Here is a 19,425-nt window from a genome sequence, read left to right as displayed (position 1 = left end):
AGCAATATAGTACTCACACATACCTTCATCAACCTCTTTGATATCCTCCCCTATCTGTCTTTTCAATTCTGGTTGTCTATTATACCAGTCAATCTTTGATTGTCGATAACGCACCCATTGCGCTTGGGCGGCTTGCAATTGCTCGATTGCTTTATGCGTTTATCAAGGCCTCTCCTGCCATTACAGCCAAAGTTGCAATGTTTGTTGTTTATTTTATTTTTTCATTTCGGAACAATACTTACGGGGATCCAACCTTTTTTAACTGCCTCTCGGCTTGCTCTGCCTGCAACAAAGTACCCTCTTATCTTTATGACATCGTTCATGTCCGTTTTTGCAGAGGGTCGTGTGATCTCTAAAAATTGCTCACCTGCAAATGTAATACAGTTTCATAGAGCACCTCTATTATTTCTTTTTCCTGGGGCGTAATGTTTGAACTCATTTTATTATGTAGTGTTCAACGCATTATAAAAATATCGATTTTTTGAGGTTGAACTTTTTTGCTAGCGTGGTTCTAGTGTTTGTGTCGCAAGGCGATCTGCAATTTCAACAGGCTGCTCTGATTTATCAGGCTGTTGCTTACGACGACGTGGGAAATTGTACGCAACTGTTACGCAAGCAAGTACGGCAAGCGCCCCTACACCGTAATGTAGATGTCGTTTGACTTGTGCGGGACTTGACCACTTGATGAAGGTTCCTTACCACTTGATGAGGAACTTTCACCCTTTTTCTTAAGCAAGTTAATAGTGGCGTTAGAAATTTTCCAAAGGCAGAATACACAAGAATCCCTAAATCGGCCATCGAATCTTTAATAATTGGATCTTTCTCAATATCTTGCATTAACATTTCAGCACTATCAAGCTCAACAAAATTTTCCACGGCCTTTGCGTACATGCTAATTGCATGAGAAGACATTGCCTTGGCTGTCTTTTCTCCTTTCTCATGAACTTAACGTTTAACATATTCGGAATATACCTTTTCAATCGCCTCATCTGGCGCCTTTTCTACGAAACCTTCAGTACACTTTTTCCGTAATAGATGTGCTTTGCCTTTGCGTATAGCATTTTTCAAAGCTTGACGTTTGTTGATAGGCTTTTCGCGATGTTTAAACGCTTCTGCCGGTGTGTCAACTTCGTCAAATATATTGGCAAGCTCGGTCATTCTGTTTATTAGATATCGAAATTTTTTTATCATATATAGGAGAATTATCGCAATGCATGAACAAAATTCCATTTATTGAAATTTTGTTTCTCGAAGTTGTGAGAAAGTTTAAAACATAAGCGTACACAACTCTCTTATTTTAAAACGCTGAGAGTCCCAGCTTACTTTGCTCATAAGTCATCACCCCCTGGTTGTGCATCCGGAAACCTATATTTTTCGCAGTGTCTAACATCCCCTTCAACGTGCTCATGTACCTAGACCAAGTCATAGCATTCTGAAATAGCACTTAGCTTTCAAGGCAATCATCCCAGACCCAATGAATAACCCTCCCGCTCGACTCGAGTACTCATCGGTGACGAGCCAGTTTTTCACGTCTTTGTCGTACTCGTCGACAAGTTCAGGGCGAACGACATCTCGCAACTCTTCACCAGAGATGGTAAAATACTTACTGTCCGTATCCATGTAAATATATTCAAAATTTTGACAATCCACCTATTTATCTAAAAAATAGTAATAAAATTCCAACATACGAAGTTTGGCTAGTTGGTACATTGCGATACCAGATTGGTAGGCTCTACGATACTGACCTTGTGCTTACCTTCTCTCATCTCATCGCTGCATCCACCTTCTTTTCATTTCTTGTAAACGTAGTATTCGTGTGCCTCACGACATCTTCAATCATGTTACCGTAGAAGCTGTTTCCCTCCAACTTGGCTGTATCTCCCGCAATATGTTTGTCCGTGTCTATATCGGCTTGTCCTCGTGCATCCGCAATCTCTTCCAGAAACCATGCAAATGGTTTACCTTGAGTGTACGTGAGGAACTGGTGAAAAGCAGTCACTTTCAGCCCATGGTCAAGGCACCATTTTAACAGAGGTGTATAGAGCAGGATCTTTTACGCTTTCATCAAGCCTAGAAGTTTACGCGTACCTGGAACACGCTTGCGCCCCGTGGTTTTCAAGTACTCACGCATGTGCTCGGGGATTTGATCGTCAGGTATCTGCTTAATAACAAATAGCGGAGCTTTCTCGGTGAATTTGTCATACAGTTCCGGACGTACCTCGATATCGACTTGCAGAAAGGGCGATCCATTTTGCACACCTCGCGTCAGTATCTCGAGATTGCGTTCTGATGTCGGTGTAGCCACTTTGACCAGCTTTTCCTTCCTACACGAAAAGTATTGCATTAGGGTACTAGGGTAGAGCATGTTTGCGTCGTAGCCTAGAATGGTGTGGCATTTTTTTGGCTCCTTGTAGATGTGAGATCACTCTGCGCGGAATGTTTCGTACTCTTCAGGAGATAGCGTGTTTTTACTGTTTAATCGGTTATAGAAGTCCTCGTGCGCGGCAAGCCTGATCTGGCTAATTTTGTCATAACTCGTTAACCATTCATACGGAAACACGAGCTTTTCGAGCTTATATTCCAGAGACTTGCACCATGTGATATCGAGAATTTGTAAACACGAGGTTATGAGTAATATATACTTGTTGTCTTTCTTCGCCACGTTGATCTTTTCGTTATCTTTTTTTGCAATTTCCTCGACAAAGTACCGCTTGATCATCTCGATATCATACTTACTACTGTTAAAACCAATTACAGAAACCTGGTTTACCACTCGTTTCACACATCCTGGCTTTTTTTGGAAAGCATGTTAAAATCTTCAGGCTTCGGGTACATTCTCTCGACTTCTTCGACGATGAGGGTATGCCTCTTTTGCAACTGCTCCACGAACTGTTTAACCAAAATTTTTGGATCCTCGTGCTCGATGAACGTTGGATCTCCATTAAGACTTTCGTGAATGGCAACACGTACTGGTACATGCTCCGATCTATACATTAGGTCTGCTGTTTGCCGCCGATTCAGGGGCAGGAAGAGGGCCTCGAATTCATACACGATGTAGTGAAGATAAGGTCTAAATTCTTTCTTAAAGTACTTCTTGGCTTTGAGGGGATTTTCACATTCCCAGGCGGTGATAAGGTTGTATGCCTGTTCCTCTATCATGGCCTCCTTCTTCATCGTTTACCCATACCGGTATGTATTAGGTTTTGACTGGCAGGAGCATCCGTGCCATTGACACCCGTAGTACTCGTAAACGGTTTACTTGATAGGCTCATAGCCGTCTACTTACCACTCCTTTCCTTTGCCATCGCGTATTACACGCTGTCCACCATGACCACATAAGGCATGATGAAAATGTCTTCCAGTTTCCTTCGACATGTATTCAATCCATTGAGATGCAGCGTAGCTGAAGTTTTCACCGTAAAAGACCTTCTCCGACTTGCTCGGCATACGTTTCACCTTGTCCCTTTTGTCGCGTGAGATTCCAGGCTTCAGTAAAGAGCTTGCCGCATACCTCGCATTCCCAGTGTTGCGTTATAACATCCATCTTTTTATGTAGAAACAGTGCTCATCCAGCATACCAAAACTGATTGTGTCTAAACCTTTTTTGTATTGATTTTGTCCATAAACAAGTCTCCATGGTGCCGTTTCAGAGTTTTTGTCTTGGGTTCGAAGACCGTGATGTTAATCTTGAAGTGCTTGGCGATGCCCTCGAAATCCACCAGCTTTGTAAGGTGCACTTTAACTTGGAGTTCCCGTAGTACTTTTGAGCTAATGCAAGCACTGGCCATGTTAGACGTTCTGTTCTGCGTTCCACGTCAGCCTTTGTTATTACTGCTAAGCATCTCCAAAAGCATAAATTGTCCGTTCTTTCCGTTTTCCCATCCATAGCGTTGATGCACCTCTTTTTTCGCAGCCAATCTGGGAGAGGGCCGCACCACAACAGAGGCTCACGCGTGCTTATAATCTTGATCTGCACATGATTGAAGACGGTCTCGATGCGGTCTCGATGGAGTCTCGATGGTTCTGACAGGCGGTAAATATGCTTTCCTCCAAGACTCTGAGTCTTGGAGCAAAGCTCTGAGTCTCACCATCCTCCAGATCAAGACGCTTTATTTTACATTCTTCTATGAAGGCTTCGCTCTCTGCGATGTTTAATAGTGACCCGGAGCTCTTGCTTTTGTGATATAAAGACACACCACCTCTAGCCTGCTGAATACAACAGCTGAAACTGTAAAAAACATTAACGTGCATGTCTATGTATGGTGTAATTTTTCACATGATCGCATCCGTTAGTGGTTGGTTTAAATTCTTGTTTATTCTCCATGTTCTATTTCCATCTTCCAACATATTCATGTCGTGCTCGCCAAATATTTGTTGGATATCTTCAATACCTGTGGCTTACTTATTTTTTCGTGGAAACAGAGGCTTAATGTCTTCAATACCTGTGTAGTTGTCTTGGTTGTCTTCGGTATAGTAGTCTTCCTGTGCTTCCTGTTCAACCACATCGTAAAGTGTTGTCCCTCTCGAAATTTGTTCCTTTGCCCTATTATAATAAAAAGTAACAGTATCCCACACACTCTACAATCAATCGGCACGAGCGTTGCGAGTTGCTGCTACTGGCGCAGATACATCGTTGTATAAGTTTGCTGATTGCACTCTTGAACCTACTCATTTCTCATTATTATATATACAGTTCAACCTCAAAACAGCTGTCGTGGCTTGAGTAGGAAATTTCCCCTCTCTACTGAAACATGTAATTTCCCCTGATTTACACATCATCCATTTTATTGTTCTCCTCTTTCCATTTTTTTATCCATCTAAGAATATACTTAGGATCCCTTTGTATCCGTTGACCATTGTTTTCTACGTAATACATCTTGGGTGTCACCTTTTCAGGATTGTTCATTCTCCATCTAACAGCGGCTTTTAATGCCTTTTCTCTAGCTACTGGGTGATCCAAAAGCGTTGTGCGGGAAGGGTCATCGTAATGATTCAACATTTTAATCATTTCGGCTTTCCGTATGTGGTTTACGTATTTCATTGCACGATCCCGACAAAGCTTTGTTAGCTCCTTTGCTGGGAGTTTGTCATACACTCCGACCATCTCCTCATCGTCTGAAAATTCTTCGGAAGAGCTCATTTTCTCTTACAAGCTTTGACCATGACAGTATTTTCCCTACTCAACTTACGCAACCACAAGCCTCCGCCCACCTTCACATCTATCATACTCGTCAAGTATGCATTCACAATCATTGCATCGTTGTTGCATCACTTTATCTTATGTTTTCTTGTAAAGCATAAGATAGGTCATATAACTTACCTCCCATTGGCGCATTCCATTGCTCAGCTCCACAACTTTTTAAGATCTTCCTTTTCATCCTCTGAAAAGCACCAGTCTATAACTTTGTCTGGATGCCAGGCTAATGGAAGCAGCTCGTTCTTAATTCTAGCCTTCTCTGCTTTCCTCTAGCGATAGGCATCGAGCACTTCAGGCTTAATTTTCCTACTCCACATGTCCTGAGTAACAAACCAGTCTGGAACTTACTCAAACAAACATTTCCTCCGTCTTGAATCGATCTTGAACAGCCCTGAATATACGGGGATTCTTTTCAACGGCTCTGGTGCACATTTCCTGAGTCATGAGATGCTCTGGGACATGCTTGAGCAACAAGGGTTCCTCTTCAAGAGCTGTGGTGAACATTTCTTAAGTCTTGAAATGCTCTGGCACATACATGAACAAAGAAGGATCCTCTTCAATAACCCTGTTGCACATTTCCAGCGTCTTGAATCAATCTGGAACATCCTCAATATTAGAGGGATCCCTTTCAACGGCTTTCGTGCACATGATCTAATTCATCAGATGCTCTGGAACATACTTGATATTAGAGGGATACTGAAACATTTTGAAACCAATTCATTTCATTTTACTATAATATACACATTTTTGGACTTTCGGAATTTTTCTGAAGTGGACAGAACTTTGGGTAGGGAATTACTCCAAATGCCGTTGGATTTTGTCAGATGTCGTTGGCGCATGCTTTAATTTTTGCTGGTGTCAGCATTTTTAATAATTTATGCAAGTCACGTGACAAATTTTATAATTTATGCTGATGACGTCACTAGGGGTATTGAGGGAGCGTTTTTTAATAAGGGTTTGACCGTCGAAACCTGGAATTGTGTATTAACGCCCTCCCAGTATTAGCTATTGCTTCTTAAAGGAAAAATCGTTTTTTCTCCAAGATTGTATGAAAATCATTGCGTTTGTGAAAAAAACTGCAGCAATGTATAAAACTTTCTAGATATATAGCTCTGCAAATTATTTTTTTGAGGTGAAAAAAAGCAAGAACAAGGAATAGGCTCCCATAACAAGAGATGTGGAATGTTTTGGGAAGGAAAACAAATTTACTGTGAGAGCAAAAAAGGCATTTCACACATTTCAGCTGCGTAGCTCAATTTTTTGAAACACTGTAAATCTCCAAATAAACGCCCCCATCTTTTAAACGCCCCCTCTATTAAACGCCCCCTCTATTAAACGCCCCCCTCGGGAAGGGCGTTTTATAGAAGCACTTTTAATAAACCCCTTAATAAATCCGTACTGGCAAACGGGTCAACCCCTATTATGTAATAGCTTATAGATGATACAAGAGAAGGAAGAGAAACCAATTAATGATGAGAATTTTTTTTTAAGAAATTACAGGAAACTTCCGGTATAAAGACTTTTTTGGTGAATTTTGTGTCCTTTCGTTGATGTTCGTCCAACACACATGAAATCCGTTTGGATTTGGTGAAACAATCAAATTTACCAGGAACGACCAAACCAATTTGGCGCTTACGTTTACTCATCATCATTCCTTGCTTCAAAAGTACCCAAGCTTGTTCTGCCGGTGCATCAGTTTTGGAAGACCAAACTAAGGTGGTAAATAATACCGATGCTAATGAAATTAACCCATTCGAACCTACCGATTCTGACATCGAGGATGCGAATGATCCTGGTAATCTTCTAGATGAAGATGAAGAAGAAGATGATTTTTTAACTGTTGTGTAAAAGAAATATAACTGAAATTAAATAAACGCCTCCCTCTTTTAAACGCACCCTCTAATGAACGCCCCCCTTGAAACTCGGAAAATTAAATAAACGCCCCCCTTAAAACTCGGAAAATTAAATAAACGCCCCGGGGGTTTTTTTTGGAGATTTACTGCATTCGATTTAATTTCTTAATGGTATCGGAAATAAAAAAGAGAAAATACATTTTGAAAAAACGTGAAGTAAGGGTTTATTTAACATCACGTAAAAATGTTTGACATGAAATCAGAAAATGAATGAACATTCGTGGTAAAACACATTAAGAAGTGTGCATAGAGTCGTAAAAACTCGGAAGGTTGTGCACGTTCACACACATACGCCCCGGCTTTGTGCAAAAACATTCTGGAAATACAGCTTGCACGTTCCACAAAGTTGCTTGATCATCAATAATTACCCCAAACCCTAATTGCACATTAGTTTTGTGTTTTTTTTTTTTTGTTTGTGTGATTGCTTGTGCATGCCATTTTTTAGGGCAAAGAATATACGTAATACGTTTTTTTAGGGTTTTTTAGGGCAAAGAATATACGTAAATACCGAAGCAAAAACGGACTTAATTTATTTTCTTACATACTTTCCACCGCAACACAACGGGAATTTCCCTCCCTCCCGGATTACAAATAATCAGTACGGTCGTTCAGTTTTTCCCACTTTTTCGAGATAAACAAAAAAAAACAGAGAAGACGAAGGAACAAGTTTTACAGAGTGGTAAATATATTTTATACATATGCATTTTTTTATTATTATTTATATTGTAAGTATTATTATTTTAGTCTTTACAGCTGTAGAATTTATTCTTAATGTGGGGGGTTGGAAGTCAACAATTAAATTAAAATTCCAGATAGTTGTCGTTGTTATTGTTGAAGAATTGCAAATATCTAGCAACACATAACCTTCAGTTTCACCGCGCCTGTTTTAGTATTGTCATTAATATCGATACTTTACCTTGTTTTTTGTTTGTTTGGCCACAAACTTAAATTTTTATCTTAAGACCGTTATTAATTCACTTCCGGTGAAGGAAAAAAAGTCAGCATTTTTTGCTCGAGTCTGGCAACGCATAAATAGAGATTCTTGCTGCAAATCAGACGAGATAATTTGGAGGAAAAAACAGTGATAGTATTTTGCTGTAATATGCACGTGTTTTGTAGGTGAAAGATAATGCTCGCACGACGAAGATAAAAAAAGGTTTAGGGAAAAGTAACAAAAACACTTCTTTGAAAAAAGTTGTTTTAAAAAAGAAAGTAAAAGTAAATAGCTCGTTTAAATTTTTTTAACGTATAATTTTTAAATTTTCAAAAAAGTAATTAAAAAAATAACAACGAACTTTTCATTCAGAAATTAACCAAGCAGAGAATTGTTTATTCAGAACCAATCATAATTGCAGATTTCAATCTATATTATAATACCCGTATACGTCTGTCCGTCCGTCCGTCCGTCTGTCTGTCACGCAAAATGGTAGCTTAGCTGCGCAGGTAGCATTTACGAATAATTTATTCACAAAACCGCTTTAAGTTTAAAAATATAATTTTTAACATACAAAACCTCGCGGTCGTGGTTTAATAGAATCAAAGGAGTTCTTTCTCCTTCTGTTTCTCTTTCTTAAAGTTACAACAGAATAGTTACATTTAAATACTTTGTGCATCGCTAACATATTGCTGGCAGTGAGTGGAACTATGTTCACGGTTGCTAAAACTGCAAATCACAGACCACCGTACACTACTTCTGGGAATATGGGACAATTAGTTTCACATAAACATGTTGCTAGGTTAGGGGCCCATGTTAAGGTAACATATGGTGGTTTTAAATACACCGTTTTTGCGATAAGAAAACAATAAAAAACAAAAATTCAACTAAGCTCTCTTTCAATATGTTGAGACAAGTTATTTCGGTAACAGAATCATAGGGTAATGTCTATTGTTGATCATCTGCACTATGGAAAAAGATAGGCTTTGCCTATTGCTTAAAATCTTATATTTAATCAAGACTGAATTAAATGTAAATGTCGAACTATAAGTACACAGGAAATCGAAAGTTCCTGTCAGTTGTCACATTTAGCTGTACAGCGCCTTTCAGTTTTTGTCGATAATTTTTGTTAATAGCATTGACATTGAATAATAGGATTTTAATGACGTTAGTAAAGAAACAAAATACATCAAATAGTTTAGCCATTCCCATCGATTCCGAGGACCAGTCTCGACGAATTGATGAAATTCCGATGTCAATTATTCATGCGATAAACAAAGTCAGTTTTTTTCGTCCGTATCCAAGTTATTTGACCTCAAACTTATCAGCGCAATGCAATTATTTAATATACTAGTCGATAAGGCCCGTGGAGTAATCCACTTAGGCAGAGGGACAATGGAAAATAGGTTTTTTTAGATTTTTTGCTGACGTCAGCAGTGCAGGTACAAAAAATATTGGCGAAGTTTAGTTATTTGTTGCCTGTAATGTGTAGAGGTTAAAACGCTGATCAAAATAATGTATAGGATCATATGTTTTCGACAAACGCCTAAGGAGATACAAGGTTTTAAAAATTTTGCTGACGTCAGCAATGAACCGTCAAAACCCAAATTTTTTTTTAAGAAATTCGTATACCTGTTGCCTCCATCGTATAGATCTTGAAGCACTGATTAAGAAAATGTATAGGATCATGTACTTTTGGTAAACGGTTGCAGAGATATTAGGGTTTAAAGATTTTTGATGACGCAATTAACCCGTCTATTCCGAAATGGATTCGGGGACCCAGGTTTGGGAAAATTACCCAAATTGGTCCTAGGTGGTCCCTAGTTACCCACGCGGTGAAAAAACATTGACGTCACCACCTCGTTTCCAAGTTATTTGGCCTCAAAGTTTTAAGTGCATTGTAATGGCTTCACTAATCTTAATTAACTTTCCTTTGACGTCAATACTATTTTATCGGTAAAGTTATCGGTAAATTACAGAACAATTTTATAGGCGATGTTTTATAGAATTTGTTAAAGAAAATTTTGAAGAATGTAATCCACTTTGCAAAAGTGACAGACAGACACACGGAACTGGCGTATTATTATATAGATTGACCTCGGATTAATGTATTAATTTCAAGAAAATACTAACTTGTAAGCTATCAAAAGAACATATAAAACATCCTCCTTGCAGCATAAACAGGTAGTTGCGAAACAGGCGGTTTGAGGACGTCATCAAAATCTTAAATACATATATCAGGATTTTGAAAATATGGGAAAATACCTTACCAATGATGAAAAAATTTATTTCGATAGTTTTACTTCTTTTTCCTTATTTAGCAACAATCAGAATAAGTCATAAAAATTGTAACGAGGGAAAATTAAACGTGTTTTAGGCGGAAGTGGTCATTTCCATAACTATTATGACGATTTTGTTTTTGTGGCAAAAAAATGTTTCATTAGTGACGCATTTTCCTTCCTGGGCTATGATGGATTGTTCACTGAGATAAGCATTATCATTGAAAATACTGTTAAGCTTTTTTTTGTTGACTGGAAATATTTGTATTTGTAAAAGTTTCAAGCAAACAAAAGAAGCATAAATCAAGCTAGAACTTGTTTAAAACACGATTTTCTAGTTAGGTAATATGTTATCTCTTAATACACTTTCGAAAGTATTCGTTTCATGATATGTTTTCTTTTATTAAACTCTTGCCAGCACTCGTTTTATTTATTTTACGTGTACACATAACGAGAACATAATATTAGTCAGAAATAACATTCAATAGTCTGTATGTGATCAGAGAGTACAAAACAATAGGCTAACAAATACCCCATACGCAGATATAACCGAATTCCTCTATTTTGGAGGGTTGTCTTGGTGAAGATATCAAAGAAGGGAGGGATTAAAATAAAAAAAGAGCAATGGTTCTTAGTACTCTGTCGTTAAGAAAGAAGAGTAGTCTTTGTAGCAAGTACCAGCTGTTCTAATGTCTCTGTTTTAATAGCACTAATTATTTGTGTAAGCGTTCTAAAGTACCTCTCAGAAACATTGTCCTTCTGTTGTTCTGATATTGTATGAAATAAAAATAACAACTTAAAACCCACTTTTTTCTTGTCTGAAGACAATTTACGTGGGCAAATTTCACACGATATCTGATTGGATATAACACTAGTTAAAACATGTTTTTTCTGGCATTTTTAACTTATGTGAAATTACTTGAATTAGAAATTAGTTATTTATAAAGCTTTTTTAAAATTTTTATTGTTTTGTATGTAATGTCCACAAGTGTGATCACATCTGTGATTTGAATTTACATGCTAATTCTAAGGCACATATTCGAGTTTTGTGCTACTCGTCACAAAACAGTCTCGGCTACCGTTCATATCACAGCTTTCGCCACTTAAATTTCCCAAAACGCAAAGTTGTATACACAAGCAATTAAACCCTGTGATATAAAATTATTTATTATTTTTATCTACATTACATGGGTATGACCCTCCAAGGTATGACAAACTCTCGTCATATGTTTTCCCACAGCACTTGGATGATGAAAATCATTTCTTATTTCATTCGGAATTTCTCCCCTCCAGTCTTTTATATTGACATTACGAAACAACTGCATAGTTGTTGGGCGATATTCATATATAAATAATTGTCTTCTTCTTGATATTTTCCTGACTATTAGTCAACACGGATTACGAAATGCGAAAAACCATTAACTTCAGGTTCACAGCAAAGATCTGCTCCAACTTCCATCATCTTAGGAACCGTTACACTGAAGTTAACTCTTTAATATTTAACCACTTAAGTTTTGTCACACTTCACAAGCTCTGCAATTATATACACAAGAAGTATAAACTGGAAGAGGTTTTTTCATTATATGATTTAAATTTGAGAGTCGGATATTAACAACCTCGACTCCCTAGGCTCTTTGTCTCCTATTTTATAACGAGACGGAATCTTTTTCTTTTTTGCCGTCCCGATATCAAAGAGAAAACAGACCTGGGTTCAAGGTTGAGATATTGAACAACATGCATTTGTCCTTATGCAGAAACCAAGGTAGTGACCAAGAAATTAAGTCGCTTTAGATATCGATTAAAACCTTAAGACGAAAACATTAAAAAAAAAATTCTAGATTGCATATCTCTAACTTATACATTGTCAAACATTAAGGCTAAAGGTGTGGCTTAGTTACTAAAAACGTAAAGGATTTCAGGCTAGTGATCAGACCACTGTTTTTAATTCATAATCAAAAACTTTTTCTACTAAACCCTCTTTAAAATAATTATGTACACAAAAAACATCTGCTGTTATTAGAATTTTGATATTGTAGATTATGTTAGATTAAATGGAACTTCCTTCTAGTGAAAACCACTTCACAACGCATATTTTCTTCAGAAACGGTACAACTCTCGTAATATAACCTCTATAGGCAGAAAATTAATAGCAGACGCCTCTCTATAGCAGACGTAATTTCAAGCTCTCTATTTTCACTACTCCCTGGAGCTCACCTCTCTATAACAATCAGATCTCCATAGCAGACGTAATTTCTCGCTCTCAATCTGCACTACTCTCTAGAGCTGACCTCTCTATAGCAGACACGCCCAACAATGGTTCATATAAAAGAATTTTTGTAAGACGTTTCTCTAAATGTTAGATAGTACACAAGCTTAATGTATTAAATAAAGGTCGTAAAATTTCTGTGAAGTCTTTGGTCTGTTTTACTTTTTTGAATAAAAGATAGCATATTTGCTAGCCATAAACTAGGTGGTTTTTTACTACAAAATCATCCTCTGAACACACTTTACAGTTAATTTCATATAGCCTAACACACCAGAGCGAATAAAATCAAACCAATTTGGGCAAGAACATCCACATAGCACACATCTCTATATTGAACACTTTTGAAGTCTCAATGGTGTATGCTACAGGAATAAGTACTTTTTCTAGACAGCTTATGTTTCCTTCAAACGAAGTTGGTAAAACTTAACACAGGAGAGAAAAATCACTAATATTTATTTTTTATATAAAGCCATAGATAAAACCACTGATTTCAATGTTTACGATTTCATCTTAAACAGTTCTTCATGTTTGATTAACGCTTACTGTACGTTAGTATACATTTATCACGTAGCCGTGAAGTAAAGTAAAAGTATAGCTCTGACAACAGCTGAATTAAGAGGGTTTTTTTCTCGGGTAAAGATGGTCGATGATCACGTTATTTTAGACGCAAGCGCTCCAGAAATTGCTTTAAAAAGCCTTTTTTCGAAGTACGATACAAACGGAGACGGGAAATTGGATAAACAAGAACTGTCTCGTTTATTTAAGTACGACTTAGGTTTGTCACCAGCACAAACGGAAGTTTACCAATATATTTTGGATAAAGATGGTGACAGTGTAGTGTCGTATGAAGAATTTCGCGAATGGATTCGAAGTAAAGAACAACTGCAAAATATCAAAAACGAAACGCGTTATCATTATTTACAACATGCTATTGAAATGTTCCAAACATATGATGTGGATGGAAATTACTCTCTAGATAGGAGCGAGTTGAAGCAACTACTTGTTGACTCTGGTGGTAAACTGGAAAATATTGATATTGCCATGGAAGATTTAGACCAAGATAAAAACAATAGAATTTCATTCCAGGAATTTCTGAAATGGTTGAATTGGGCACCCCTTCAGAATTTATTTTCACCGATGGATTGATTTAAACACCGTCTTTTAAAACTTCTTGGAGGCTTTACTATTCATCACCTCATTTTTTATTTTATTTAGATTGATATGTCTAGATTATCGATTTCAGTTCACATGTATTACATGGTATCCAAGCAATTTTGTCATACGAATAACAATATAACAAACTAGTTGGTAGCTCGTGGATATCCACGCGTTTGCCTGTCCTCATGTTTTCGTATCACGAGGACAGAAAGACATAATTACGGCTAATATTAACATTAGAGAAGAGACCTATTTTGTGTTTCTATAGATATTGTTAAGTTGTATTTGCACAAGAAATACATCAAAGTATATATAAAAATTAGGAATTTAGAATCTTATAAAGCCAGTTACTTGTGTAAGAAGTCTATCAGTTTTTTTTAATAAAAGCTATAATTTTTTCTAAGTTTTCGTAAATATCTATCTGCCTGCAAAATTTTTTAGGTCCCCTATCTTCCAAGCTGTAGATATTGACTTTTGCCCCTAAGATTTTTATGCTTGGAACTTGAAACTTAAAATATAGCTTTATTTCATCAAGGAAAATCATTCTAAAAATTTTTTGGCACGTGATTAGCCCGATCTCCTGATTTTGTTTAGATTTTACCCGAAAATCGGGAAAAATCGGATCTCCGGTTATTGTTAGCCAATTTATCACATTAAGTATGTAAAAACCAGAAAATATATAATATAAAATAACTTTTACTGGGCTATCAGACACATCAAACAGAACGTTAAAATTCCTTTTAGAACTAAACTTATTGCTATTTAAAACAGGCAGTATTTTGGACAAATTTCTGATGACGTAAAAGAAAAAGTGCTTACATAAGCAAGGAATTATTGCTACCTTTTCTTTCTTTATGACATATTACAACTGTGTTCGATTTCATTTAGCATAACCTATCAGAAGTTATGGAAGACGCAGAACCCAAGATCTATAGGTCTCAAAAAATCTCAAAATATTTAGAGTTAAGTTTAACCAAAATGGAAACCTTTGGTTTAAAAAAATATATTTAAACTACTTCAAGAGGAGAAACTGGCGGCCTTGTGGTAGAGTGTTTGCCTGTAGTGCAGAAGGTCTTGGGTTCAAACCCCGACCAAGACTTGACAGAGACATAAAAGTGTGAATCGATCCTTTCTGCTTCATGTTCAGTATGAGAATAGGACTGATATCTTAGGCGGTTGTCTAGTTGAGCGGCTGTTGTGCTTGCACGCCTTCCATAGCTCCAATGGGAGCTTTAAATGTACTAGGACCCCCTTCGCAGGACCCTCTTTGATAACAGTTCCTATAGAAACTGAAGAGGCTATCCTGGGTAAATAATAGGAATATTAATATTAACTTCTTTTCAGCAAAAATTTTTTCCGCAAAACACGCCTGTATCAACCGCAAAAGCTTATTCCCGCAATTTTCCAAATCATAAAAAAAATGCGAAAATTTATTTACGCGAAAATAATCAAACACAGCGTAAACACTTAGCCAAAATGTAGTTTAATAATTTCGTTTCAAATTTCTATTTTTACTGCAAAAAGTCATTCTAGGTATACAATACTCTCGAATCCGCAAAATTTTATTCACAAAATTTTGCAGTTATTTTCATACCGCAAAGGCTTCTTCCCTTAAAGTAAACGTATTTTGCAGCATTGTAGTTATGTGGCAACATAGAGATATGGTTGCAAGTGTGCAATAAAATTGTTGAGAATTGGACAGTGAAATTGCTCACGTACTTTTATATAACCCAAAAATTAGCTGCCTCACAAAGCTGTATAAAGGAATTATCATTTACCAGTAATGCAGAAGCTGCAAAACCTTTTCCACAACAACAATATAATTTTGACACACATGAGAAATGTCAAAATTTAATCTGTTGTTTATTTTCACCCAATGTTAACAAACATCTTTATCCCATGATTAGACCTAGATTATTTACTTGCTTTAAACTACTTTAGTAAATACTATACTAAAAACACAAACTCTGATAGGAAATAAAATGAATCCTAAATAAGCTGAATTTACTGAATGGTACGTATTTTGTGTAAAATGAATCTGACAATCCATGATCATGATATAAACGTCAACCTGCTTCGACGAAAAAAACCTGCATCACACTTCAAAGTCTATTTTCGAGGTAACGGACAAATAGATATAGTCGAATTGTGCAAGCAGAAGGATGATCTAGGATTAGAGTAGAACATGCGGAAACGTATCTCTGTTTGTTTACTTAACAAGAGATGCAATCATACAGTTTCGGTCGATAAGTAGTGATATAGTTTATAGCAGTAAAAAATGTGATATCATTATTAACGTCGCGCGGTTGATAAATTTAAAAATGCTATATTGATCTAAATTTAGCAATTGAGTCAGGAGAGCTTCGCAAACGTTTTGTTAAATCAGGAGGTTCAGGGAAAAAGAAAGAAGATGTTGCTTTAATAGGATCTTAAAATTGGTAAATATTGTCTTGTGTCTGTTCAGGAATTTCGATAATGTTTATATTGGATACCTTCAGTTGAATTAACGTTTTAAACGACTGTTAAAGTCTGTTTATCTAGTGTTGGATATTAAGGCGGGAAGATGATGAACACCATAGAGATGTTATTAAAAAAAATTAAAAGAATTCATAATATCTCTCTATGTGTACACAAACAAATAAAAATTCAATGTAAATATAGATTTAAGTTTTAAGTCTTAATAAATCTTGTAAAAATCTGGGTAAAAAAGATCACACATATCAAATTGATAAAAAGACGGGCTCTTTTTTAGATATTTTCCAAACTCCAAGTCTACAGAGTCTGCAAAAAAATGACTTTACTGTCGTAATTAAACGTTTTTTTTTATAAGAAACCGGTTAAAGATGTATGTAGAATCTTAAAAAATTAAGAAACTTCTGCAACTCCATTATATGAATATTTTTTAAATAAGAAACTTTTTTCCATATTTGACTTCTTATTTGAGGAAGTTGTTTTAAAAAGAAAACTTCTATTTAAATGAAGCTAATATATTGCAGAGACAAATTTGTTTCAACAAACGCATTTAAAAATCGCGGAGAAAAAGTTCTGCTAAGAGATATTTATAACTATAAATCCATTGGATATATAATTTAAACAGAAAAAAACAACAACAAGAAATCAAATAAGAAACTTTTAAAACTAAAGACATTTTAAATTTAGACTAAAATTAAGAAACTTTTAGAACTAGCTAAACGTGACTTTGGAAAAAACCTAATCACGTCTACTTTTTTTTTATTTTCTTGCGTAGTTGACAGAATTGATTACTTCTTACAAGGAAATAAACTCAAATAAACTCTTTTTCAGTCACATCGTTCATATTTTTTTCGTTCTCATAATAAATATAAATGTTTTTTTTTTTTTTTTTTTTAAGAATCAAGCAGCTCTAACATTCCAATAGCGCTTAAGGTGACGCTGGTTAATAAGCTGCAAACAAAACAAGATTTCAAGTACCACAAACGCTCGATTAAGTATCCGGGAGGCTTATTTCAACGTAGTACCTTATAACAGAGAGGGCGCTTAATCGAGAGGGGTGGTGTATTGAGAGGGGCGTTAAATCAAAAGAAGCAGTTTATAGAAAGGAGCGGTTTATTGAAAGAGAAGGATGGCTTATCGAGAGGAGAGGTTTATCGAGAGGGGCGAAAATGTTACTTTGTTAAAAAAGGATCGCGTACACAAATTTTACTTCCATAGTACGTCTGTTTTTAATTTAATTCTTTTCTTAGCTCTTAGTACTAACTTAGTTTTGACCTTTTCAAGTAAAACTCTCTCATTGCTTTCAAAACTTTTACAGTAAACTGAAAGTTCGCTTTCTCTACGTCAACAGTAAATTACTTTCGAAATACGCAACCTAATTTGACATTCTGAGAAAAATGCACATTTTCACAGCGATTTTTACTTTCACTAGAAGGAAAATTTAGCAACTGGTCATTCTTTGAAACAATTTGTTTTAATGGCAACAGAATGATAGAAGTGAGTTTGTTTTTTAAACTGCATGTTTTTTCTGTAAAACAATTGCAGAGTTGTTTCTGTAAATCATAAAAAAATGATTCAGAATCTCCCACTGGTTATTAAAGTTTACGTTTTTTTCACAGTAAAATCTGACTTAGGGTTGGATTTTCTCACTTTTTTAGCTTTTTTTTAGCCTGATGTTCTTATTTTGCTCTTTAGCAAGATTAGAAATGTAGCTTTTTTGTGTTCTTTATGGATTTTGTTCCTGATTTTCCTTTGGAATCTAGTTTTTGCTCTGTAATTGTGTCCATGGACAGCTGGGCCAAAAATAAAATAAAACAGAAACAAGTAATTGTTAGCTTGAGAGGGTACTGAAAGAGAATTTACATTCTGGATTGTTCTTGTTTCACGCCAAAATTTAGACCCGGGTTGTTCTTGTCATTCTTTAAGAGGGTACGTACGGCTGTTGGTTTTCGACTTCAGTGACTTAAGCCGAATCTCCACTGGACGATATTCGTGACGACGAAAAGTAGAAACCAATTCAACTTTTGTCATGACGAAAATCGCGACCAATCCACTTCGAGTATTTATGACGATCGTCCCGCAGAGATTTAAAATCTTCTTAGGGGTGTTAATTACCTTCTTAAAGCTAGTAACATAGTATTATTTAACAAAATACAGCTTTCTTGTTGTCGCTGTTCCCTCGGCAAAACAAACTTTCGATTTACTAATATTAAATAAATTTTAAAGAATGCTGAAGGAAAAAAAATTCTTTATTTAGCAATAAAAAGTTTTATTTACCATAGAAAATTAATTATTTATAAACAGGTTTTCTAGACGTTTATGTGGTTCTAAAGTGTGTACAACTTCTTGCATCTTGGCTCTTTGAGTGGTCCGTTTATTACACGCCATTCTTCAAAAATTGCGAAGAATTGAGCTTATTGAATCGTTTCGTAGCCCTTCCAAACAAAAATTCGAGCCTGAAGCTGTTATTATTATGTTCTTCTTTGTTGCCAAACAAATTTGTTTATGTAAAAAAAGTATATATTGTCTTTGTGTATTATTATCTCAAGATTTAAAGGTAGAAGTTTTGTTCAAATTATGCTGTTATTAAAGGATTTTTACGGATTTTAGAAGGATATTCGTGAAAATTTGTCTGCGCAAAAACTTCCGGAAAAATTAATTCGTGAAACTACTACACAGAAAAAAAATTCTAAAATAGATTGACTATTCATTTTCACAAAGGAATTCTTTTTCCTTTCTACGAGGAAACAAGTGTGACAAAACGGGGATTTCAATTTCGTCTTCAGGAGCTTTTGCCTTTTGACATCGAGACTGGCCGTCAAGTAAGCGCTAGCGGCTCTGACGTAGGCAACAAACCCTGGGGACAAGGATGGAATTTTAACAAGAAAAAATAAATTTAAAGGTTTTTATTAACTTTGCTTTCGGGAATTAAAAAATAATGTAACTTGTAATACATGAACTATCGCGAGGAAGGAATATAAAAGAATTCTGAGAATGAAGTAATGTTGCATAGTGCGCAAGGATTTTCCAAAATCATGAACATAAATAAAAAACCGGGTTCGTGAACTCGATTTTGTTAATTTGTCCACTTCGTAACATAATACTGAAAAAATTTGCTATTACAAAAAAGTGTTTTTTTATATGTTGGAAACATACATAATCACTAATGATTAATTTTATTTCCAGGGGTATATTCCTTTTCTAGA

General features: G+C 35.9%; 2 protein-coding genes across 3 annotated transcripts in view; both read left to right on the top strand.

Moving 5' to 3' along the window:
- Positions 1 to 7,706: 7,706 nt before the first annotated feature.
- LOC130662476 (uncharacterized) overlaps positions 7,707 to 19,425 on the top strand; it is a 32,677-nt gene continuing 20,958 nt past the window's right edge. For both annotated transcript variants that reach the window (XM_057461357.1, XM_057461359.1), the window contains exon 1: positions 7,707 to 7,789. The gene's annotated coding sequence lies outside the window, so the exon portion shown is untranslated. The remainder of the gene's footprint in view (positions 7,790 to 19,425) is intronic.
- LOC130612984 (uncharacterized) lies at positions 13,229 to 13,735 on the top strand. Its single transcript, XM_057434311.1, has one exon. The coding sequence runs from the start codon at positions 13,229 to 13,231 to the stop codon at positions 13,733 to 13,735; it is 507 nt and encodes a 168-aa protein (XP_057290294.1).

This window comes from Hydractinia symbiolongicarpus, chromosome 10 (assembly GCF_029227915.1).
Source record: "Hydractinia symbiolongicarpus strain clone_291-10 chromosome 10, HSymV2.1, whole genome shotgun sequence".
NCBI classification, from domain to species: domain Eukaryota; kingdom Metazoa; phylum Cnidaria; class Hydrozoa; order Anthoathecata; family Hydractiniidae; genus Hydractinia; species Hydractinia symbiolongicarpus.
This window is presented reverse-complemented; position numbering and strand designations above follow the sequence as displayed.

Coding starts and splice junctions, on each gene's coding strand:
- LOC130612984 (XM_057434311.1), top strand. CDS start 13,229: ATGGTCGATGATCACGTTATTTTAGACGCAAGCGCTCCAGAAATTGCT.